Source organism: Trichoderma reesei, assembly GCF_000167675.1.
Source record: "Trichoderma reesei QM6a unplaced genomic scaffold TRIREscaffold_14, whole genome shotgun sequence".
NCBI classification, from domain to species: Eukaryota; Fungi; Ascomycota; class Sordariomycetes; order Hypocreales; family Hypocreaceae; genus Trichoderma; species Trichoderma reesei.
Genome location: NW_006711161.1, coordinates 681,374 through 703,536, shown reverse-complemented (window position 1 = coordinate 703,536; position 22,163 = coordinate 681,374). Strand labels below are relative to the sequence as shown.

General features: G+C 53.0%; 10 protein-coding genes across 10 annotated transcripts; 8 read left to right on the top strand and 2 right to left on the bottom strand.

The window, feature by feature from the left end:
• Positions 1–758: 758 nt before the first annotated feature.
• Positions 759–2,947, top strand: TRIREDRAFT_109147 (uncharacterized protein; the record flags this gene model as incomplete). Its single annotated transcript, XM_006966848.1, has 9 exons — positions 759–890; positions 1,007–1,038; positions 1,279–1,466; positions 1,523–1,615; positions 1,692–1,909; positions 1,974–2,039; positions 2,258–2,337; positions 2,405–2,673; positions 2,778–2,947. 9 exons carry the CDS (start codon positions 759–761, stop codon positions 2,945–2,947), a joined length of 1,248 nt encoding a protein of 415 aa, XP_006966910.1.
• Positions 2,948–4,735: 1,788 nt separating this feature from the next.
• TRIREDRAFT_109146 (uncharacterized protein) lies at positions 4,736–6,339 on the top strand (the record flags this gene model as incomplete). Its single annotated transcript, XM_006966847.1, has 5 exons — positions 4,736–4,943; positions 5,038–5,094; positions 5,127–5,631; positions 5,695–5,790; positions 5,850–6,339. 5 exons carry the CDS (start codon positions 4,736–4,738, stop codon positions 6,337–6,339), a joined length of 1,356 nt encoding a protein of 451 aa, XP_006966909.1.
• Positions 6,340–7,755: 1,416 nt separating this feature from the next.
• On the top strand, positions 7,756–8,703 carry TRIREDRAFT_64720 (uncharacterized protein; the record flags this gene model as incomplete). Its single annotated transcript, XM_006966846.1, has 2 exons — positions 7,756–8,194; positions 8,291–8,703. The coding sequence occupies 2 exons, from the start codon at positions 7,756–7,758 to the stop codon at positions 8,701–8,703; spliced, it is 852 nt and encodes a 283-aa protein (XP_006966908.1).
• Positions 8,704–9,809: 1,106 nt separating this feature from the next.
• TRIREDRAFT_64683 (Hypothetical protein) lies at positions 9,810–11,280 on the top strand (the record flags this gene model as incomplete). Its single annotated transcript, XM_006966845.1, has 3 exons — positions 9,810–10,101; positions 10,227–10,722; positions 10,800–11,280. Coding segments are annotated over 3 exons (1,269 nt in total), but the record flags the coding sequence as incomplete, so codon positions are not given.
• Positions 11,281–11,895: 615 nt separating this feature from the next.
• Positions 11,896–12,921, top strand: TRIREDRAFT_22771 (uncharacterized protein; the record flags this gene model as incomplete). The annotated part of the gene is made up of 2 exons (XM_006966653.1): positions 11,896–11,947; positions 12,031–12,921. The coding sequence occupies 2 exons, from the start codon at positions 11,896–11,898 to the stop codon at positions 12,891–12,893; spliced, it is 915 nt and encodes a 304-aa protein (XP_006966715.1). The 3' UTR covers positions 12,894–12,921.
• Positions 12,922–13,256: 335 nt separating this feature from the next.
• TRIREDRAFT_109142 (uncharacterized protein) lies at positions 13,257–14,207 on the top strand (the record flags this gene model as incomplete). The annotated part of the gene is made up of 2 exons (XM_006966844.1): positions 13,257–13,674; positions 13,768–14,207. The coding sequence occupies 2 exons, from the start codon at positions 13,257–13,259 to the stop codon at positions 14,205–14,207; spliced, it is 858 nt and encodes a 285-aa protein (XP_006966906.1).
• Positions 14,208–14,470: 263 nt separating this feature from the next.
• TRIREDRAFT_4694 (uncharacterized protein) lies at positions 14,471–15,175 on the bottom strand (the record flags this gene model as incomplete). Its single annotated transcript, XM_006966640.1, has 2 exons — positions 14,471–15,042; positions 15,157–15,175. The coding sequence occupies 2 exons, from the start codon at positions 15,173–15,175 to the stop codon at positions 14,471–14,473; spliced, it is 591 nt and encodes a 196-aa protein (XP_006966702.1).
• Positions 15,176–16,260: 1,085 nt separating this feature from the next.
• On the top strand, positions 16,261–16,977 carry TRIREDRAFT_79661 (uncharacterized protein; the record flags this gene model as incomplete). Its single annotated transcript, XM_006966843.1, has 1 exon — positions 16,261–16,977. One exon carries the CDS (start codon positions 16,264–16,266, stop codon positions 16,975–16,977), a length of 714 nt encoding a protein of 237 aa, XP_006966905.1.
• Positions 16,978–18,097: 1,120 nt separating this feature from the next.
• TRIREDRAFT_64385 (uncharacterized protein) lies at positions 18,098–18,813 on the top strand (the record flags this gene model as incomplete). Its single annotated transcript, XM_006966842.1, has 2 exons — positions 18,098–18,205; positions 18,376–18,813. 2 exons carry the CDS (start codon positions 18,098–18,100, stop codon positions 18,811–18,813), a joined length of 546 nt encoding a protein of 181 aa, XP_006966904.1.
• A 787-nt stretch (positions 18,814–19,600) lies between these two features.
• On the bottom strand, positions 19,601–21,768 carry TRIREDRAFT_64784 (uncharacterized protein; the record flags this gene model as incomplete). The annotated part of the gene is made up of 4 exons (XM_006966754.1): positions 19,601–19,651; positions 19,707–20,109; positions 20,206–21,478; positions 21,537–21,768. 4 exons carry the CDS (start codon positions 21,766–21,768, stop codon positions 19,601–19,603), a joined length of 1,959 nt encoding a protein of 652 aa, XP_006966816.1.
• Positions 21,769–22,163: the final 395 nt, after the last annotated feature.

Here is a 22,163-nt window from a genome sequence, read left to right as displayed (position 1 = left end):
TGGTCAAACTCTCAAGCTTGGCAGCTAGGGTCTTTGACGAGCTGAAATTTCTCTCCTTTCAGCTACCTTTTATCTCTGTCATAGGGGGGCGATGTTTGTCAGTAGGCATACAACACGGGGAGCTACGCCACCAATTTGCCGGGTCGCCTGCGAACTCATGGTGCGTGAGTCTCCCAGCGCTGTATGCAGCCGGCACTTGTGCAGCTCCTTTCGGGGATGGATGCCTGTATCGAACCTCAACTGATGAATCTAGATCATGTTCCTCAAAGGCGAAGATATGAGCGCTAGCAAGATATCAGAGAGAGGCTGTGCAAAAGCTAGAGGCATAGGGGGAGAACAACCCTAGCTGTAAGTTGATGCCTACCCGACGTTTGCATCACATCTCATATAATGGTCCAGGCCAAGAAGCCGGGGTTATCACACAGCTGAGCAATTTTGTTCAGTCTATTGACCACCTGAAACCCCTCTCGCAGGCTTTGAGCCATTATCTGATGATACCAGCCCAGGAAGACGGATCGACCGAGGATCAACTCCCTGGGCTGTTACTGTCTGCAGGCGTGTAATAGTGTGAATACCAAGTTAAAGGGTGTCAGGACTATGTAGGGAGCTGTGTCCCTGAGTCCCTGTCAGTCCTGGCTTATAAGCTGACAAGAAATGACTCCTCTGGAATCGTGTCCAAAGTTGACAATGCTCTGTATTTGATCTCTTGACGAACAGTTTAGTTTCAGTCTCATACATGTCTTTCATAGCATAACAACATGGCTTTCACTGCACACAATAGTCCGGTCACTCTTCAGTTGGCCACCACAGTGGTGAACAGAGAGCAACTTCTTGAATTCTTCATATTAGTGGTTATTTGGATCACAATTCAGTGTCAATCACTTACAGAGGTTAGCTGACACTATAGATTACCGCAGCAAATGGCGTGCTGTTTCCTGAGTCTGACATCTATAGCCATTTCCATTTCTAACTCGACTCACCCAAGAACTTTTATATCTTGTCTCAGGGCCCCAACTCATCAATCAGGCTTATCAACAGGTATTACAGAACCATCCCACGACAAGAGTATAGTCTTCACCCTTCTGACACGCAATAGGCACAGGGGAAATCTTTTAGAATAACTACACCATCTAACGACCATCTCCTCATTACATCTCCCCGTCTCATCAAAGAACTCATAGATGCGCCGCTACAGCATTTGTTCGCTACACGCGGTGGCGAAGGAGGTGCATGATGCAACATAAGCAATCTACGAACGCCTCGCTGACATGGGAACAGATTCTTCAACCCAAGTACACAATGTGCGGGATCGAATGGCAAGACCAGCGGGGGGGGGGGTGAGGGCACTGGGTTTGTCCGTGCCCTTCGAAGCCTCCTTACGTCCTATCTTCCGAAGTTCCAACACGAGTTGGAATGTATGATTCATACAACGCTGGACAACGACCTGAAAGATGTCCGCGCTGATGGTAAATCGACATACACTATAGGCTTCTGCTGTGACTGGATGATCTTCTAATCAAAGGTGTCAAAGGATATACTCATGCCAAGATTTTCCCCCTGATGAAGTCTCTCGTGACGAAAGTCAACTGCTTCATCTTCTTCGGCGAAGACCTCTGTACGTTACGACTTCTTCTGAATACAATTCAGAAACAAGGACACCAGGAAATATTGACCCTGTGACACTGAATCAGCACGAAATGTCGAGTTCACCTCAGCCGGGTTAGAGTTCCCGCAAACCGTCGTCTTTGCAGCCGAGCTCTTGCGCATATCCCCTGAATGCATACGCCCGCTGGTTGCATCCATCGCCACCAATCGGCACAAGGCTGCGAAAACACTGTACCAGTATCTGGTGCCCGTTGTCGAGCATCGAATTGCAATCAGACACAGTCAGCCTAGACAGGCTGCACCAGTACGTTAGAGCTGCACAGACAAATGTTGCTTCGAAGTTGATGCAACTGACGCTATACATGTAGACCGACTGTATGCAATGGCTGATTGACACCTCGCCTCGAAAGAATCCTTGGCCGGCTGAGCGAATAGTGGGTGAGATAATGGCGGTTTGGTTTAGGTCAGTTCATCAATTAGCCATGGTATAAAAACCCCCCCGTTTCCCCTTTTCGTAGCCCGCCTCTGGATGTACTGACAATGGTTGACGCACTGACAAGACTTTGACATATGCTGTCCAAAATCTGTGCCCTTACCCTGAGCATATTGAGCCACTTCGGACTGAACTCCAAGACTACTCTCAGGCGGACAGTGCCCCAAGAAACGTCGACAAGCTTCCGCTCCTCGACAGCTTCATCAGAGAATCAATTCGCACCACCAACTAGGATTCTAGTAAGTCATCTGCCCACAGAGAAATCCAGCCATCCTGCGGATGCTTGCCTTTTACACTGTCGCTCAGTTACATGTCGGAGGAAGGCCCTCGTTCCCTACACCTTTCGGACGGCTCATATCTCAACAGGGGCGACTGGGTGTGTGTTCCCCAGCGAGCCATGATGCAAGACAGCGCTCGATATGCAGACGCAAATCGTTTTGATAGCTTCCGATTCGCAAGCCAGAACGCTCTGCTTCGGCAGCAACAACAGTCTGCCGACGTGCCTGGCCAAAAGGAGTCAAAGTTGACAGACGCCAGCCCCGATTGGCCCATTTGGGAGTCGGAAATACCGCTTGGTGAGTGGAATGAGGTGTCGATACTGCGCGAGAAGGCGGCTGAGGCGCTGTCCTCCTACATGCACTTGCTGACTCTGCCGCGAGTATGAACAACTCTAGTCCAGGCCGGTTCTACGCCTCACTTGTGACGAAGCTTGTCGTGATTCGCATCTTGGAAGACTGGGAGTGCAAGATGCTGGATCCGGATGCACCGAGATATAGGACCTGGAGATCAAGCATCGTGCCCAGGAGCAGCACCATTGTCATGTTTTGCAAGAGACAGCATAAGTCGTAAGGACATCAGGGGCTTTGTTTTTCATCAATTTTGTACTTCGCTTTCACTTCATCCGTAATCCAGTCTGCATATATACGATATCAAATTTGACAATCTGCTCATGATCTTGACTACTCAATCTTGTGCTTCGTCTCGGTCTCCGCCATACAAAGTTATGCAATGCTCTCCTCAACGAAGATGTAAGCCTCTAGCAACCCACGGCTACATCCACAGCCATTTCAGCCTCACTGCCGATGCAGGATGCTCAAGCGGTTCTCTGAAGCATGCACAGACTTACACGAGGCCAGTGCAATATCTGTAGAGATCACCTCCAAGGGTCTCCAGTGAGATCCTTGCCACCAATCCAACGAAAACGAACCAGCTTCGCAAGGGATGACCAACGGGGAGGGCCTAATGCAGCCCTATCGCCACTCAAAACGAAGCGATCGCCTTTGAGGAGCTGCGCCATGGCGGCCTGTAGCTCGAATACCGCAGCCGGAACGGCTTGCATGAATGTACACGGGGCTTGTATTCATTGCTATTCTTCTCGTTGGAAGAGGCGTCTAGGTTGCGGGAATCTGGATGGTCCAGGCCTCGTGTCCAATTGCAACGATTCAAGTACAGAGTTTGGTGTTGTTCTTCAGTTCAGTTATAGATCATTTGCCCACGAGACCAAAACAGCGTTCGAAATAACAGATATAAGCGATACATACTTGCCATAGTATCTATAGATAGATTCATTGGAGAATTCATAGGATTTGAGTAGTAGATTGCTGTAGAGAGCAACCGGTTTCATCTGTGCGAGGCCATGAACTCCCTCTTAATAGCATCAGCTCGTATGTAGCGTCTCAGCCATGATCGACGAGGGAAACCGGATGATCCGTCCATCACGAATTTCTCTGTCTCCGTGGGGAAATTTTTGATCTTTTATGAAGTTACAGCCTCTCTAGATATAGCTGCCGTCGTTGCTTTTACTCTGGATGCTTCATTTTGCCTGTCATGCCAGCCTGGAACATGCACATTCCCTCGCCCCCGCACCAGCTTGCAAGCCACCAACACCAACGTGCGAAGAGAAGGCATCAGGAAAACAGACAACGAGCTAGAGGTCGATCACGCTAGATAGCCCGAGAGATCGAGAGCTGTGATCACGCCTTTGACCAGAGCTTATGTCTCAGGTATAGCTGGGCGAGAAGTGATTGAAGATCGACTTGCCTGACTCGTCATCTCTTGAATCTTGAAGCACATGGAAGAGGAGCGCATTGTCAAGAAACACCGTCCATCATTGTGAGACTTTACAGCCTTCTTGTTACTTTCATTCACATGATAAATGCTCAAATGCACGCGGATGCTCCCCAAGCTTGCAAGTGGCGGAATGAACTATGGCGTAAAACGCCTTCCGCGCTGTTGGTGAACTACCATCAGTGTCATGTTAAGCTTTCTTCCATGTTTCCTTGCTTCATTAAGTAGCTGTGTTTAATTTCAATATTAGCTTCTGGTGTCTTGTGATTTGAGAAGGAAGGAGATCTCCGTGCATTTCTTTGGAAGAAGCTCTGTTGGCTGCATGCCCTTCTCCTCGATGTCCTCTGTCTCATAATGGTCAGAAATATATGATGAAAGTTTGTTCTCCTCTTTAAAACTCGTCTATATCTTGGAGGAACTTGCTTTTTCATGATAACTACTTTACACACACTCATTACACAATCTGTGGCTGCTGTCCCATCAGAACACACGGCACAGAGAGGCCACCAAAAGAACCAAGAGAACGAAGACAACGACATCTTATAGAATACACAACGAACCAGAGACAACATGGGTGTCAGTCTCCAGCTACCATCAGGCGTGGACCTCTGCCAAGTCCCGGCAGCCATGCCTCCTCCCGGCGTTGTGCCCAACTTTGTCAATCCGGCATCACTGGCGACGGCCATCATCGCGGTCTCGGTCGTCATGTTGACAATCTCGACAATCTTCTTGGCTGCGCGGGTGGTGACCAACTTCCCCAAGTATAACAAAGCAGACTGTAAGATATCAAGAGTGCATGGATGGTGCCGCGAGAGGCGAACAAAGGGAGGGCTGTGTTTCTGGTAACATAGACTAATCACCTTCTCTTCAAGACTTTGCCTTTGTAGGCTTCGTGCTTAACGCAGCTTACACAGGAGTTTTACTGTCAGGTGTGTTTCTCCCTCCCCCTGCACTACACTAGAACACAAAAGGCGCATGAAGGGGCCTCGACGAGCCATACGCTCACAAGCCAAATCAGTCACCGAGTACTCCCGGCATCAGTGGAACGTCCCTGCATGCTGGTACACTGCATCGTACATGAAGATCCTCTTCGTCCAGGGGCTCCTGCTCGGCCCCGTCATCTTCTTCTTGAAGACCGCCATCTGGCTGCTGTATCTGCAAATCTTCTCGGCGCACAGAACCATCCGCATCATCGTCTACGTTGGAATCGTCGTCACAGCCCTCACCTACTGGGTCAGCGTGCCTCTCGAGTTCGCCTATGGGTGTCCGAGACCCGGGTCGACCTGGACAGATCTCTTGACGAACGGCATGCCTGGCCATATCATCTACTACCCACCCGTTCAGGGGTCGTTGGCCGTCATCATCGACATCTGGATCTTTGTGCTGCCGCTCCCGATCTTGTGGAAGCTCAACATGTCTCGCAGAAGGCGGATCGCATTGTGCGCCGTCTTCTTCACCGCCTTGCTGTAGGTTTCTGACTATTACCTGTTGTTGATGGCGAGAAAGTGCTAATGGAGGTTGATGAACAGGGGAGTTATCTCCAGTGTCGTTGCACTGAGAGCTCGTGTCAAGCTGTTTGGCTCATCAGATCTCACCTGGCTGGAGAGTCAACTCTTCATCTGCATGTAAGTTATATGCGCCTCAAGTATGTATGGTGCCTCTTCTGACAATACTCATTTAACAGCATCGTCGAAAACAACATTGCCCTCATTGTATGCTGCGTTCCCGCTTTCAAGAACGCGTGCAAGAAGTATATCGCGCCATCTCGTCCCTGGAAGGTGCTCATGTCTACAATCCACCGTAGACACGACAGCAAGGACAGCGACAAGGACGGCCACGGAGACGAGGAGAAAGGCGGTGGCATTCCTAACGATCGAAGAGAGGATAAGCGCGTCGGCGACCATCAAATCACCCAGGGCTACGTCTTGAACAGAGACAGCTCCAAGGAGTCTTATGAGCACAGAGACTCTATGGAGAAGAATAGCAAGGGCTTTGTGTCCTACGGGCGAGGTGCCGGCAGCTCTGGTTCAAGCGACTATCCATCGCGAGTGGTACAGGTTCAAGGCGGCCCCGATCATGAACAGGGGGGGACCAACCATGCCAACAACGGCCCAGAAGGGATCATGAGGGATATTGAGATTAGGCAGGAAGTTCGTCCTGAGGATGTGGTCTGAAATGGCTCATTCCTTGTGCGTGTTTTGGCTGGTGCTCATACATTTTGATATGCATAGTCGTCTTCTTTTGCGCGAATCAGCTCTATTAGGCACCAGGTTTACTCGGAGTAGATATTTTTGAGACATTGGCAATTGTTCTTTGACTAGATGATATCATTTCTTTTCGTAATTGAACAATGGTAAGTTTCTCGTTGATTACAAGACTCACACATCTTGAGTTTAGAGTGAGTGTCTGGAACGGAGGCCGACTGCTTAGAAGGCCATCTGCTCTAATCCTAAAACCATTCCTACTCCTAGCGGAACCTTGCTAGCCTAATCGCAGATGCAGTCAATTGCTGAAGGGAAATTCATAAGAGCCCTTATGTTTCTGCCGGAATTAAGTGTAGCCTTGTGACATGTTCCAGCAGAACACGATGAGATTTGTCATTCTGCAAAGGGGAGGATGTTGGATCGCAGACTTTGTGTTGTTGGTTGTACTCTTTGCTAGCGGGTAGATTGGCCGTCAAGAGCCAATAATCATAGAACTCGGTGAGGCGCCCTGCCATAGACAAACTTGATCCTGGTTTAGAATTTATCTAGCCTCTGAATCCCATTCCTGTGAACTCGAGGGGGGGCTCTACAGCAGGCGATCCTGAGGTCCGGTGGACATGGCTCTCACGAGATCGTTCTTGCATGTAATTTTGCCAGTTGTCCTTGTTATATGGCTGAAAAGCCCTCTGTGGCTGTCAGTGATGTTATCTGACAAGCGCTGCATCACACGGACTGGTTGTGTTTGCGGCGTGGTGTCTTATACCAGGGTCTTGGTGCCATGGCTGCCATATTCCTGACGTTTGACCACCGTCACATTCGAATGACGCGTTCAAAACATCATTCTGTGACAACCTAACTGTACAAATATGTTGAGACCACGCTGCTGTTGGTAAGCCGGCTGGAACATGTAGTATCCCATGCCACGCATGCTTGTCAAATCCTTCATGGGAAAGGGCATTATCAAGGCCCCGAACACGTCTGCTCCCCATTCGGAACTTGGCCTAAGTGCGGAGAATAGCACCGACTTTGCCGGGATTGCAGCAGGGATTTGTGAGATATGTAACAGCAAAGGATATGTAGTGACATCCGTACATGAAAAGAAGGATGATAGTATCCGCTTTGCTTGCCGTCGTGAGTCAACAACATCTGATGGAAAGGCAAGAAAGAGACTTCTGAGCTTGTTCATAGTGCTTCTTCCTCACTGCAATTTTCAAACTCTTGTAGAGAGGCTGTCAAGATATGTAAAGGCATTGAAGGCTAGTTAACCTGGTAACTCATGTTATTACAACCTTGCCTTGTCCTCATTGCAGAGACAAAACTTCCATTCTATTCATTCTTCACCGAGGTGTCAGTACGCGGGATATCGAGGGATAGCCTCCAGAAGCAATGACCATCAAGCGCACAATCCTCATCACCGGCTGCTCCGCCGACGGCATCGGCGCCGTCCTCGCCTTGACCCTCGCCAGACAAGGCCACTACGTCTTTGCAACCGCTCGAAATACCTCCAAAATTCCTTTGGAGCTCAAAAACCTCCCGAATGTGTCCATTATAGCCCTCGAAGTTTCCTCCACAGAGTCGGTTACAGAGGCCGCAAAGACAGTCGAGGCATCTGGCCACGGCCTAGATGTGCTGGTCAACAATGCTGGCTTTGGGTACACAATGCCGCTTTTGGACGTGGACATTCACAGGGCGCAGGACCTGTACAATGCCAATGTCTGGGGCGTGTTGAGGACTGTGCAGGCATTTGCTGGGCAGTTGATCAAGAGTAAGGGGAGAATTGTTAACATGAGCTCCGTGGGGGCAGTTGTCAACACTCCCTGGATCGGTAAGCCGCGGGTTCTCCTCAATGACTCTATGCTGTATCTTCACTTTAGGTATCCATAACCTGTCGAGTCAATTACGGTGACTCACATAGACGCAGGGACTTATGCCTCTTCCAAGGCTGCCGTCAACAGCATCTCGGAGACGCTTCGCCTGGAACTGTCGCCGTTTGGCGTGAGTGTTGTGACCGTCATGCTGGGCACCGTCGCCACGCCTTTCCACGCTAATGAACCCGTTCCTGAGCTTCCCGCAGGGTCTTACTATGCGTCAATCTCGGAAACCATTGCCAAATGGGCCAAGGGCGAGGCTGGTCCCAAAGGAGGGTCTACTCAAGATCTTGTCAACTCTCTGGTGCCGGATATCGTGGCGAGTGGCAGAAACGGTGTAGTATGGAGAGGGGTGAACAGTGGCATTGTCAGGTTTGTGTCGCGGTGGGCGCCGGGCTTTATACTTGTGAGTTACACTTGGTCACTGCCCAGATATTTGAAGCTTTCTGACGCAGTCGATTTATGAAAACCTGATGGTGCAAATGATCTATGGGATATGATTGACATGCTAACATTGCTTGTTTCTATAGAATGGCATGATGTCTATGGGTCAAGGCTTGGATGAGCTGGTCAATGCATCATCAGAATCCTGAGCGTTGGTGAAGAGACTCATCTAGAGGATGAGACTGGCCCTGTGGAGAGTGATCATCTCTCTCCACTCTTTGACAAAGCTTCTGATTGAAGAGGGAGGGAGTGTTGCCCCAACAGAGAAATATGGCGACAGACAAGATAGCGAATTGGTATCACGATGTGAACATGGCACTGTCGGCAGTTTCCTCCTGGCACCGCCATCATCTTTGAAGTCGCTTCATCGACAGCCTATCAATCATTAGTATACAGAGTCCTTCCAATGGTCAATGTAATCTAGGTACCAAAGTCGAATATACGAGGCTAGATATATGGCCACATAAGATGCTTTTTACCTGCGCTCTCCGATTCTCTGTGGCTTCGCTTATGACGAGCGACAAGAAGAGGACATCATTTTGGGTGAAGGAGCATTCTAGCCAATGCCATTGCTTCAACCTGCCAAGTATATTCTGGCCGTGAGAAACGAGCTGTCAGGGCGTAGAGGCAGGAGACATCGTCGTCTTGACCCAGCAAGACGGGTCGTGCTTCCTCTGCCGCATCCTTGTTTATATACAGCATCTCGACAGCCTCTGCTTTGTTTACTTTCCTTCCTTTTCCCCATGTCACCATCTCCCCCATATTCCCATATCTTGTATCTGAAATAATCACCCGGAAAGCGAGCAGCATCGTGACAATGCGCCTCATATCTTTTCTTCTGTTGGCGCTGGGTGGCCTTGCTGCGGCACACGCTGCTGAGGAGGACGTGGAAGCAGACACAACAGCCGTTGCTTCTGGCGATACCTGTGTAAGTCGAACCAAATTTCCTCGTTCCTGAGAAGAAGCGCACAGCACTGACCTGGACTTGGACCTGCATAGTGCGCCGTCCTCAAGGTCTACTTTGGAGACAAACTGTCGGACCAAGGCAGCGCCACGTACAACGAGTCCCTCGCGACGTACTGGTCTGCCCAAGAGGAGCAGATATACCCGACATGCATTGTCCGACCTACCTCGGCAATGGACGTCTCCAAGGCTCTCCGGTTCCTCGTCCCCCTGTCCTGCAAGTTTGCCATCCGCGCTGGCGGGTTCGGCACCGTTCCGGGCATCGCCAACATCAAGGGCGGCGTGACGATTGACCTGCGAGGCCTCAACGACGTCGCTCTCAACAGCGACAACATCACGGTCAACGTGGGCAGCGGCGCTACTTGGGGCGCCGTCTATTCGCAGCTGCAGACTTCCAACTTGACGGTGGCCGGAGCTCGGGCAGGGTCGGTGGGTGTGGGCGGTTCGACACTGGGAGGTGAGTTGGCTATGATATCTGCCCCCCGTGGTCCTCTGCGTCTGCTTGATGCATGGTAACCCAGGAATGGGGCAGCCACATCTTCTTCTTTCTTCTTCTTCTTCTGACTGACTTCTGTGTCGCAGGCGGCCTCGGGGATTTTGCTCCCAAAGCCGGCTTCGCAGCCGACCAGGTCATCGCCTTCCAGGTCGTCCTGGCAAACGGCGACATCGTGACTGCATCGGCCACGCAGAACATTGCCCTCTACAAGGCCCTCAAAGGCGGATCGAGCAACCTTGGGATCGTCACGAGGTTGACGTTCAAGACGTTTCCCATTGAAAACATATGGGGAGGCACCATTCTGTACAACAAGACGACGATTGACGCCCACGCCCAAGCCCTGTATGACTTTGCGTCCAATCCCAGCTACGACGCCAATGCAGGCTATATGCTCAGCTTCATATACAACCCATCGTTTGGGACGATCCTTGCCAGCCGACTGGCCTATGCGGAACCCACGGAGAACCCGCCTGTGTTCCAAGCCATCACGGCGATTCCCAACCAGCTGCAGAATAGTACGCAGATTACCAACGTGGCCGCTTTCTCGAATCTGTCTCTGTCGTTCAGTGCAGATGGATACCGGTGAGAAGTTCTCATGTTGTTTGTCCCGTTGCGTGCATGAAGCGTCTTCTAACCTGGTTTCTCTCTGCTACACGTAGGCAAGACAACTGGGACCTTACGTTTGAGAACAACGTTGTCTGGTACAAGTCCCTATATGGGCTGTTCCAAAACAGCATCTCGAGTCTCAAGGGTGTTGAGAACGTGACCTGGGCCTTGACCCTCGAGCCCATTGTCCCAGCCATCTTGGCCCAGTCTCAGACCACTGGCGGCAACATTCTCGGCCTCGACAACATTACGCTTCCGGGACTCGCCCTCGGCGTCTTCTCCGCCACTTGGCAGGATCCCGCCAAGGACAAGCAGGTCTACGATGCGTCTGACAAGTTTCTGCAGAAGGTGACTGATGTCGCCAAGAAGGCAAAGGTCTTGCAACAATACGTCGACGTGAATTACGCCGGGAGAAAGCAGAACCCGATTGCGAGCTTTGGAATGCCAAACGTTGCCTTTTTGAAGCAGGTTGCGAAGCAGGTTGATCCCAATGGAGTCTTTCAGAAGCTGGTGCCCGGCGGCTTCAAGTTGTGATAGAGGAGGGAACGGGGTTGTGCGCCGGTAGTTGGTGGTCAACATTGATAGCTGTATCCTTAGCCAGAATACTTAGGACTTGCACGTTTGTCGTTTCGTCGTGTGATGGCCTGCTGTGATGTTGTCGCAAGTGTTGTGAAGATTGCGTAATTGCAACAATTTGTAGCCGTGAAGGATGCAACAAGTTCTCGTTTGAGCTCCAGTCGTTTAGCACCAGGACAAAGTTGCTCTTTTAATGCTAATTGGAGCATATGACATAATGCTGTCAGACAAATAAGGTAGGTAGCCGTCTCGATAGTACATTGTAGTGACCACCTACCTAGTAAGTAGAAACGATCGAGTCCCCTCATCAACTATCCATTGCCATCCCACTCGCACATGCGCTCCAATGATGGATTGCATCCAAGGCGGAGTTTCTATGGAGAAAACCGACGAACGCCGCGGGGCGTCTTTTGGCGGGGTTGGATGGGCATATAATAACTTGAATCTTTGGCTGGGCGAGAGACGCTGTGGCCGAGCAACGTTTCATGTCCAGACTGTCTCTGGGTGATAGATGGTCAATATAGTGGTGATTGCTCAAGTCGACATCAGCCTTGAAGTCATCGAGTCGTTGCAATGGCCCGTCCGTATGAAGGCAAGCTCGCCATCGTCACCGGCGCCTCACGAGGTTCGTCCGCCTTCTTCTCTTACACGGCTTGCAGGGAGACACGTATCACCAGTATCAACTAACACAATCCGATAATCCATCAGGCATCGGAGCAGCCGTGGCCAGGCGTCTAGCCGCCAAAGGCAGCAACGTCCTCATCACCTTTACCTCGGACTCATCCAGGGACCTCACCCGGGGCCTGGTCGAGGAGCTGTCCTCCAAGCACGGCGTCCACGTGCAGTCCGTGCAGACGGACCTCGCGAAGGCGTCAACCGCAGCCCCCATCATCGTCGAGGCCGCACGGACGCTGTTCGACAGCTACAGCCCCCCGTCAGGCGGCAAGAAGTTCCAGGTCGACATCCTGATCAACAACGCGGGCGTGTCGTCGAACCAGTTCCTCAACGACCCGGAAAAGGGCGCCATCGACGAGGCCGAGTTCACGCGCGTCTACGCCATCAACGTGCTGGCGCCGCTGCTCCTGACGCAGGCCGTGGCGCCGCATCTGCCGGCGGACCGGTCGGGCCGCATCGTCAACGTGTCGAGCGTGTCGGCGTCGATTGGGTACCTGGGCCAGTCGGTGTACGCGGGCAGCAAGGGCGCGCTCGAGGTCATGACGCGGACGTGGGCGCGGGAGCTGGCGGAGCGGGCGACGGTCAACTCGGTGAACCCGGGGCCGGCCTGGGGCGACATGTACGCCGAGGCCGGGCCGACGTTTTGGAGGCGCAACCAGCCGTACGTGGACGCGGCGCCGCTGATGGCGTACGATGGGGAGGAAGATGTGCTGCGGAGGGCGGGCGGCGAGGCGGACAAGTTTGATCGGCTGGTGAGGGAGCAGATGGGCGGGAGGAGGCCCGGGTTTGCGGACGAGATTGCGGGGACGGTCGATATGCTGTGCACGGAGGAGAGCGGGTGGACGACGGGCAGCGTGGTGTGTGCCAACGGGGGGATGCGCATGTCGATTGCGTAGACGGAGAGCATCTGATATATGTGTATGCTGTAGAGAGGGATCGTGATGTGTACTTGGTGGCTTGGAACATTGAAGATACTAAACATGGAGATGCACGAATAGAGAGAGACACGAGTGATTCTGCCAAAGCGGTCTCTTTGACAAGTGAACACGTGGGTTGCCTCGATCATCAACCTTGAAACTTGTTTTTACTCTTACATCTTTCTTCAGACAGCTGCAAACAATATCAATCCCTCCCTCACCTCTCACCACGACAGCTCCTCATCAACAACATACCTACATGTACATACATACCTATCTGTCTCACTTACACCCCGATCTTAACACTCGTCACAACTTCAACAACCCCCCTCTCGCGCAAAAATGCCCCCCTCACCCATCGACGTCTCCTCCCTCGTCACCGAATCCAAACTCAGCCCCGACATCCAAGCCAGACTCTCTCCCCTGCTTGATGCCGCCATAACCAACAACAGCGCCGACACCACCAGCAGCAGCACAGACGTCATCGAGGCCGCAGCCGCCGCCGCCATCGACGAAGCGTGTCCCCGCAACGAAGACGCAGAGAGCTTCCTCTGGCCACTATGGACTCTCCTCATTGACATCTCCAAGCGCATCCCCCTCAACGACGACGGCGGCGACGACGAGCGCATAAATAGCCTCGTTGGCATCGTCGCGAGCCTCAAGGCCAAGCAGGGCGGAACCGTCGACATCTGGGGGTCGTCGCATGACTTGTGGAGCGACTTGCCGCTCTTTGGCGCCGTCATGAGAGAGGAGTGGAATGGTGAGCATCGAAGAACTTTCAACAGTTCAAAACCAAGATTTGAAGACGCTTTTTAATTCTATAACCCCTTTGCTGAAATTGCGCTTTTTCCAGGCAGCCCAGACTTCGACAGCTCACCAGAAGACGCCGCCAAAATCGCCCAGTGGCTGTCCCTCAACTCCTTCGCCGCCCGCCTCCTCGGCGCCTCGGCCCAGTCATGGACGAATTTCGCCCTGTGGGAGCTCCGCGACGGGCTGGAAGAGCCTCTGCCAAATGGCCATGCTAGGGACACACGCTTGTTAACCGCATCGGAGTGGATTATTCACGCCGGCAGGGTGCTGTACGACGAGGTGCGGAACAACGTCCAGCTCAATGAGCAGGAAGCTCGGGCCTTGAGACCTGGTTCGCTTTTGGAGGGGGGCAGCTCGGGATTTAACGAGCAGAGATGGACGTTTTGGAAGAAGAGGCTGCAAGAGCTGAGCGCGGGTGCGAGTGACACGGCCAAGGCGAGGACCCAGAAGGCGTTGGAGGTGATGGATAGTCTGGAGGCATAGAACGAAGCAAAGACGCTCTTGGTCCTTATCGTAGCAGATTCATGCGTTTTGTTTCAAATCATTCCGCTTTCTAGTTGGGCAGCAGCAGCAGCAGCAGCCATAGCACACAATCATAGCCCATCCATCCCGCTCACCGTCCCGACAACCCGCCTGCCCTATATCAGACCAGCAAATGAAAACTCCAATGCGCCCAGTAGGTTACATATATATACATATATACACATCATATTTGGTCAAGGTCAAACACAACACTCCTCCGCCCATCACGCATACATCATATCGCCGTCTTCCTCCTCCGAGTCCTCCACAATAGGCACCTCCTTCTTCTTGCCCACCTCCTCGCGACACATCGGACACGTCCCCTTACTCCTCAGCCACGGCCCAACGCACTCCAAGTCGAACCGATGCCGCCCCCGACACGGCAGCTCCACGACGAGGCAATACTCGTCCTCGAGATAGGGCACCTTGCAGATGGCGCAGTCGTCGTCCCTGCTTAGCTTCTTCCTGTCCACCCGGTCCAGCATGTCGACAAACTCCTGGCTGGCGCCCTGCAGCCGCGTGGGCGGGTCGTGGATGTCGTCCTCGAGCGAGGCGATGAGCTGCTCGAGAAAGGCGCGGTTGTCCGTCGTCGGGGCCGTCGTGTGCAGCGTCTGCAGCTGGCTCTGCAGCAGCCGGAAGAGCGCGACCGTGTCGACGGGCGTGGGCGTCGCGTGCGGGTTGTGGTGGGGGCTTGCCGACGATGGCTCGTCGAGCTGGTTGAGGAGGGCGAAGAAGGAGGCCATGTCGACGCGGCGGCCGGAGCGGCGAGGCTCGGCGAACTTGACGTTGTGCTCGACTGCGTTGGGGAGAGAGCCATTTTTTGTTAGCCGTTGATGCAGACTCGGAGAGGTGTTGATGGTGTTGATGTCTTGGTGGGAAGAAGAACGGGGAGGATGGTGGTTGGACGTACGTTCGTATTGAGTGGCCATGTTGGGCGGATGGGTTTGCGGGAGCTGCGCAACTGTGTCAGGAGTGATTGCAGGTCTTGATCAGAGCCCAAGTCATGCGCATGTGCGTGTCTGATGCGGTGGTGGAATTCTGGTTGAATGGGGGGTTCGATCGTGGAACATGAAATGATGGAAGCCTTTCGCAGGCAGAGAAGCTGTCGCAAGCCCACCCAGCAGTGATGGAGGGGCAATGGGCGCTGGTGGAGGGGCAGCGAATAGGCGCGATAGGGCGCTATAGCCGCTGAACCCTGTGCTGTATCCAACCTGCTGGGACTGTGCTGCTATGAATGACTTCCAGGGGACTAGCTGCTCACTTGCTCACCTCGGCCATTATTGCAGCTCCCGGAGCTTCCATGCTGTCAGTTGCCGCGAGAATTGATCTCTTGTTCACAGACGGAATGACGCCCAGGCAGAATGAGCTTGGCAATAAGGATCACCTACCTAGGTACCTATAAGATGACTGTCAGGCTCAAGTCACCATCTAGTCTAGTAACCGCAATCACCAGCTGTTTATCAGCTATCCAGCCTCATGAATACCGAGCAAGTACCTCCAGGTCCATCCGCAGCCAAAGCTCCCGTATCGGAACCAAAGTCCGCTCCGCATGCTCCGTACGAAAAGCCGATCAAGTTTGCAGCTTCACATGTTACCCAGCTGGCTGTGATTAGAATACAATATCTATAAAGCCAATTCCCTGCTCATCTCCGCCAACAGCCAAAATCACCCTTCCCAGCCATTGCATCATCAGCCCAGGCGTTTCGGGCCGCAGCTTGTCTCCTCCCAAGTCCATTCCATCATACCATAGGTACGACAAAAAGGCCGGTGATATCACCTCATACCTTAGCTGCTGCCATTGGCATCTCATCCCACCCGACCCGATCTTGTATGTAAGACGGGTACCTGAATCGCTCCCGTGCCGTCCTCTTGGGCTCCGGCTCTTTATATAATACAAACCACCTCGATTGTACACACCCAACCTTTGACCACCACCACCACCACACATCTCCAATTACCACCAAGACCATCACCATCAGCAACCAGAAAGAACAACCATTCATCTCCTCCCCCAACAATGGCCGCCAACTCGGCCATCGTCTTTGGCTCAACCGGCCTCGTCGGCTCCTACATCCTCACCAACCTCCTCTCCACGGGCCCCTACACGCCCGTCACCACAATCTCGCGCCGCGCGCCCAAGCCCTCGTCGCCCGCCCTCAACGCCATCGTCGACGCCGACGTCTCCAAGTGGCCCGCCGCCGTGACGGGCCTCTCGCCCGCGCCGCACGTCGCCTTCTCCGCCATCGGCACCACCCGCGCCGCCGCCGGCGGGCTCGAGAACCAGTGGAAGATTGACCACGACCTCAACGTCGACGTCGCCCGCGCCGCCAAGCAGGCCGGCGTCAAGACCTTTGTCTTCATCTCGTGGTCCGGCTCCGACGGCCTGCTGGCCACCTCGTTTCCCTACGGCAAGATGAAGAAGGGCGTCGAGACGACGGTGAAAGAGCTCGACTTTGACCACGGCATCATTGTCCGGCCGGGGCTCATCCTGGGCGAGCGCGAGCAGGGCCGCTTCCTCGAGGGCCTCGCCATGGCCGCCGTGCGCGGCTTGGGCTTCCTCGGCCTCAAGGACAGTGTTGCGCAGGACGCAGAGGTGATTGCCCGGGCGGCCATCAAGGCTTCGCAGCTGGCGGACGAGGGCAAGGCCCCGAGCAGGTTTTGGGTGCTGAGTCCCAAGGACATTATTCGGCTTGGTAGGACGGAGTGGGAGCACAAGGAGGAGACGAAGTGATTTTTCTTTTTTTTTTCTTTTTTTCTTCTCTTTAATACTGCTCAATTACTTCTTTCAGTTTATCACATGTTCAGCTTGATGCAATGGCTGTGTTGCTGTGGCGGTCATGATGCATTATTCAAACCAATACCCATTGCGCACTCTCTCTTTTCTTCTGACACACACACTCTTGTTAGTTCAATGGTTTTATACAAAAGATTCTGGGGCTCAGATTGTTGAAGTTGGGCATTGAGATAGACACGCGTCTGTCATGAGAAGTAATACCTATAACCCATGGCTAGAAAATACATGGGTGATGATGCAATTGTGAGATAGCTTCAATCATTTGCACGGCTGGAGGGAGTGGATGCTTGGAGATGCCAGGCCATTGGTAAGCAAACCTGGCTTATACCTCAGTTTGGCATTTCCTTTCTGGGGGTCATTATTAATGCCTCGATCTCCTCCATCTTTACCAACCTGTCCCCCAAATGTCAATCTCATCTCATGCATCTCTAGATATACCTAGGTAGATCTAAACTCAAATGAAAAATTCACTGCATCTCAACACATCCATCAGCCCTCGGCCATTGAATCCCGCCTTCATCAAATGCTGACCCGCCCTCCGGACTTGCCCCGCCACCGAAGCCCGAGCCAAAAAGAAGGCGACAGAAGAATCAATTGCGCAAAAAATTCACCTCTTCTTCTAGCTTCTGCCGTGTATTACCCCCCCTCCGCCTAATCTGTTCTTGGATCTAGCCTTGGTTCTCTTCAAAGAAGCAATCCCGCGCGGCTGATAAGGCGAATCAACCCCTCCAGGCTACCTTGACATTAATTAGAGCCGCATAAACCCAACTCAAGTCACATACCGGTACTCAACTTCACCAACCATCTTCTCTCTCTCTCTCTCTCTTTTTCTGTTCAATTCCTCTTCTTGTCGGACCTCCTTAATAGAAGCGCTGTGTACAATTTCCTTGTTTTTGACCGAAATTTAGGTTTCTCATAGACGGCCAAACAACCCGACGCAAACAAATCTCACATAAACCTCGCCGCTTCTCTCATCACACAACGCCACCAATTTGACTCATCCACCTCAACCTCAATTTCAACTTCAACACCAACAGACCACACACACAACGTCACAATGTCCACCCGCCCCGAAATCGTAGGCATGGAAACCGGCCCCGAGCCGCCGTACCCGTACAAGATGGAAGGCAAGGTCATTTCCGGCTTCGGCCGCGGCTCCAAAGAGGTAAAATAATTCCCTAATCAAGACATAAACCCTCACATCATATCACATCCCCCTCATCAACCTCAACACACTCCCTCATATCTCAACACACACATCATCATCATCGTCATCATCATCATCACGCACACACATACAAATCTCTTACACAATACCAACACCCCCCTTCACAGCTCGGCATCCCAACCGCCAACCTCCCCGTCGACAACGCCCCCTGGATCGCCAACGTCCCCTCGGGCATCTACTTCGGCTGGGCCTCCCTCGCCCTGCCCGCCGACCACCCGGACCATCCTTCCGGCTCATCTTCATCATCCTCCCTTGCCGTCTTCCCCATGGTCATGTCCATCGGCTACAACCCGTTTTACAAAAACACCGTCCGCAGCGCAGAGGTCCACATCCTGCACTCCTTCGCCAGGGATTTCTACGACGCCCACATGAGGCTGCTCATCCTGGGCTTCATCCGCGAGGAAAAGGACTACGATAGCTTGGAGGCGCTGATTCAGGATATCAACTTTGATTGCGAGGTCGCTAGGAAGAGCCTCGAGAGGGAGGCGTGGAGGTGGGATAAGGGGCGCAAGGAGGATGCTGAGTGGTTTGTGAAGCCTTTATAGATGGTGGTGGGTGGTGGGAAAGACTTTGTGAGTATGAAGGGTGGATGGGTTTTGCGATATCCCTTTGGGTTTTTCGTTTTCTACTGCTTGCTTGGTTTTGACGTTGCTTCTGTGTATGTGTGTGTGTGTGTGTGTGTGTGTAGAGGGCAAGGGGGAGACGGGTCTATTGTTTGGATGGGGGAGACGGGAAACGCGCGGGCTTCACGATAGACAATGGATTCTCGAAGAGGGCTAGAGAGAGTGCAAAAAACTACACATATTCCTAAACGAATGATGAGTAGCACACAAGGCCAAATTTATATCGATCAATCCACCGACAGCCACCATCACAATAGCAAATCTACCCTGATCCCAGAGCAGGGGTCAAAGCGCACACAAGCAAGCCAGCAAGGCAGCGTATATCTTTGGTCAACATGCATTTGAGTGTGCGTAGTCGCACGCGGGTATCATCCAGGTAATCCCCTCTCGTCATTCATTACAGACTTCACGTCGTAGCCCATTGCAAACACACCCCAGTAACACCCCCCATATACATATCCAGCCCAAGAGATGCCCTGTGTCCTCCATAACTTTGAGGCAGAAAAAAAAAAACACAAGACAGCAGTCCTAATTTAGACTCCAGCTTTTTTTGAGTGATGGAACATATCGGGCATAATCTCGTCCAGTTCCCAGCGAAACGTTGATCAACCAAGGTACCCAAACAAATGAAAGCATGAAAAGGGCCAAGCACCTTATATGCAACACAGACAACGTATAGAGTGAGCACCCATCAGGGTGGCCTCGAAGATCATACAGCGAGCTGGTGAGGCTCCTGGTTAGGATGATAGCGTGGCAAAAACTGCACAACTAGTTAGCATGACGGTCATCTTTATCCAGCAATGGGAGAAGCTCACGTTAATGATAATCATCATGGGAATGTCAAACACATCCCGCTTAATCGTCCAGCAATACGTGCAGTCGACCTTGCCATCCTTTTCGATGCGCGAGATGCCATGTTCGCTGTCAATCATGGTGACGCGGCTGCTCAGGATGCCCGTTCGAGGATGTCTCTGAGGCCCCAGCATCTCCTTAGCCTCCAGCATCTCTTGCGTCCGGTACTTGATCAGCCGGCCGCTGCGCTGCACCTTGCCTCGGCTGTCTTCAAAGGCAAGTTGCGCAAAGTCGCGGTAAAACTCCACCAGGCTGTCGTCATCCAGCAACTCGCCCAAGAAGACGGGCTGCGGTCGTGCGCCGTTATGGCTGGCGTTGTTGTTGACGTTGTTGTTGACGTTGTTGTTGTTGTTGTTGTTGTTGCTGCTGCTGCTGCTGCCATGCATTGACTGTTGCTTGGCAGCTGGCGTTATATGACCAGACGAGGATATGCTCTCGCCATCATCAGTGCCCTCGTCCGACGATCGGAGATGGATGTTGCGATTAGGAGCCTTGCCCAAGAGCACCTCCTTGGGCCACCCCGTCAACGCCGCAAACTCCTTGTTCACGGCCGCCACCTCTCCGGACCGCCGGCATACAATCGTCGGCGCGCAGCAGTGCTGCAAGAAGTCGTCAAACTCGACAAGCGTCCGCTGAAAGCACTTCTCCATGAAGATGAGGTCTTCGCGCGTCAAGTCTTTGGTGCAGGAGATGAACGAGGGCCGAATTTCGCCCAGCGACTGGGCAATCTTCCACAGCTTGGACAGCGGCAGCCGGTTGCGGAGGACAGATATCATGTTGTGGAAGCCAGCGACATAGGGATACGGCTCCTTGACGCTTGCGTAGATGGATGCAGAATCCCGCTGTCTCTTGCCGAGAATCGACTGCAGCATCTTGTCTTGCTTCGGCTTGAGGCGTTGGCCCCCGGGCATGTTCTGTAAGCCGCCGAATCCCGTGCCCGGGTTTGGAGAGCCATCCATGATGGCCTGCGGGCTGGCAGTCGCGTCCGTACTGGGGCTGGCCAGGCTGTTTGGGCCGGCAGCAATGGCAAATGCATGAGGGAGGCCGTGCTGAAGGTTCCCCTGAGTGTACATGTTGGAACCGAGGTCAACGCCAGCATAGTCACCCATCATGTTGGCGTCATACGATCCGTTGCTGCTCCCGAACAAGGCCGCATAACTCGCCTCGGTCTTTGGCGTTTGCGAAATGGAGTTTTCTCGCGGCGGCGTCTCGGCGCCGAGGCCCATCTTGTTGAGAATGCCAAACTCCCAGCCAGCATACTGGCTGCCAAAGTTGAGGCCCTCGAGGTCAAAGTTGTAGAGCGCAGGGTTGCTGGGGTCGAACAAGGCGTTAAAGTCCATCGTGTTTCCCGATAGCATGCCGCCCATATGGGGCTGGCCCGGGGCAGAGGCTCCATGGAAGGATGGCGAAATGGGCGAGGCCTGGGGGTTGAGATGAAGGGTCTCGGGGATGGCAACTGGTGGCTGGCTGACGTTTGGGTAGATTGGGAACGAAGGGTTGCCCTGAGACAGGAAGCTATCGCCCGATGCCGTCGTCAAAACGTTGTCAGAGTGGATAGAATCATGCCGTTGCCCGTTGGCCTTTGCGGAAGGGGGAGGGCTGAAGTTGGGGCCGAGAACAGGTCGAAGAGCTTCTGGGGGAGCATCGTGGAGGTATTTGGCCTTTTTGCGCACGCCATCTTGACAGGCATCAGCAAGACCACGCTTGATACACCTCTTACACGGTCTCTCGTCTCCTATATCAGCCAAAAAGTTAGTCTGGGCAAGCTCACAACGTTGAAGAGAAAGACGCACCGCAGGTCAAGTGTGCCCTCTGGCAAGCAAAGCATGCCCTCCTCGCCTTTTTCCGCCTAGGTCTCAGAGGATCTTTCGGGTCATACTTTTTCTTTTCGTCGTAGGCGCCGTTGGCAGCCATTGGCTCGGCCATTGTGTCGTCTTCGGCTCTTGCTAGCGTCTCCGAGTCTTCTTCGTTCTCGGACACGGGGTCTGAGACGTCTGCCCCGTTGTCCTCCATGTCTTGGGGCATCTTGCCGGGTCTTTATACAATGACAAGCCCCCTCCTTGGCAGCATACACAGCAGACCAAGGTACCTCGAGATGGTGCTCCTGCAGCGTGTTGCTCCTTTCGCGAATCAGGGCGGCGATGTGGGCTCCGTTCCCCAGAAGTCTTGTCTGCCCCAATCCATCCAACTTTTTTGCGCTGATCAACCACACCAAGGCACGGCTTTCGTGGCACGAGCGAGCAAGGGCCGGACCGTTACACGGCTGTGACTCTTTTTTTTTTTTTTTCTGATATGGGGATGTGCGATTAACACAAAAGAGTGATCCACAGTGGCTTGACGCGTGCCAGGGATGATATGCAACTGGCAAGACGCAGGTGGACGAATGACAGGGAGCTGAGTCGAGCCGGGCTGGGCTGGGC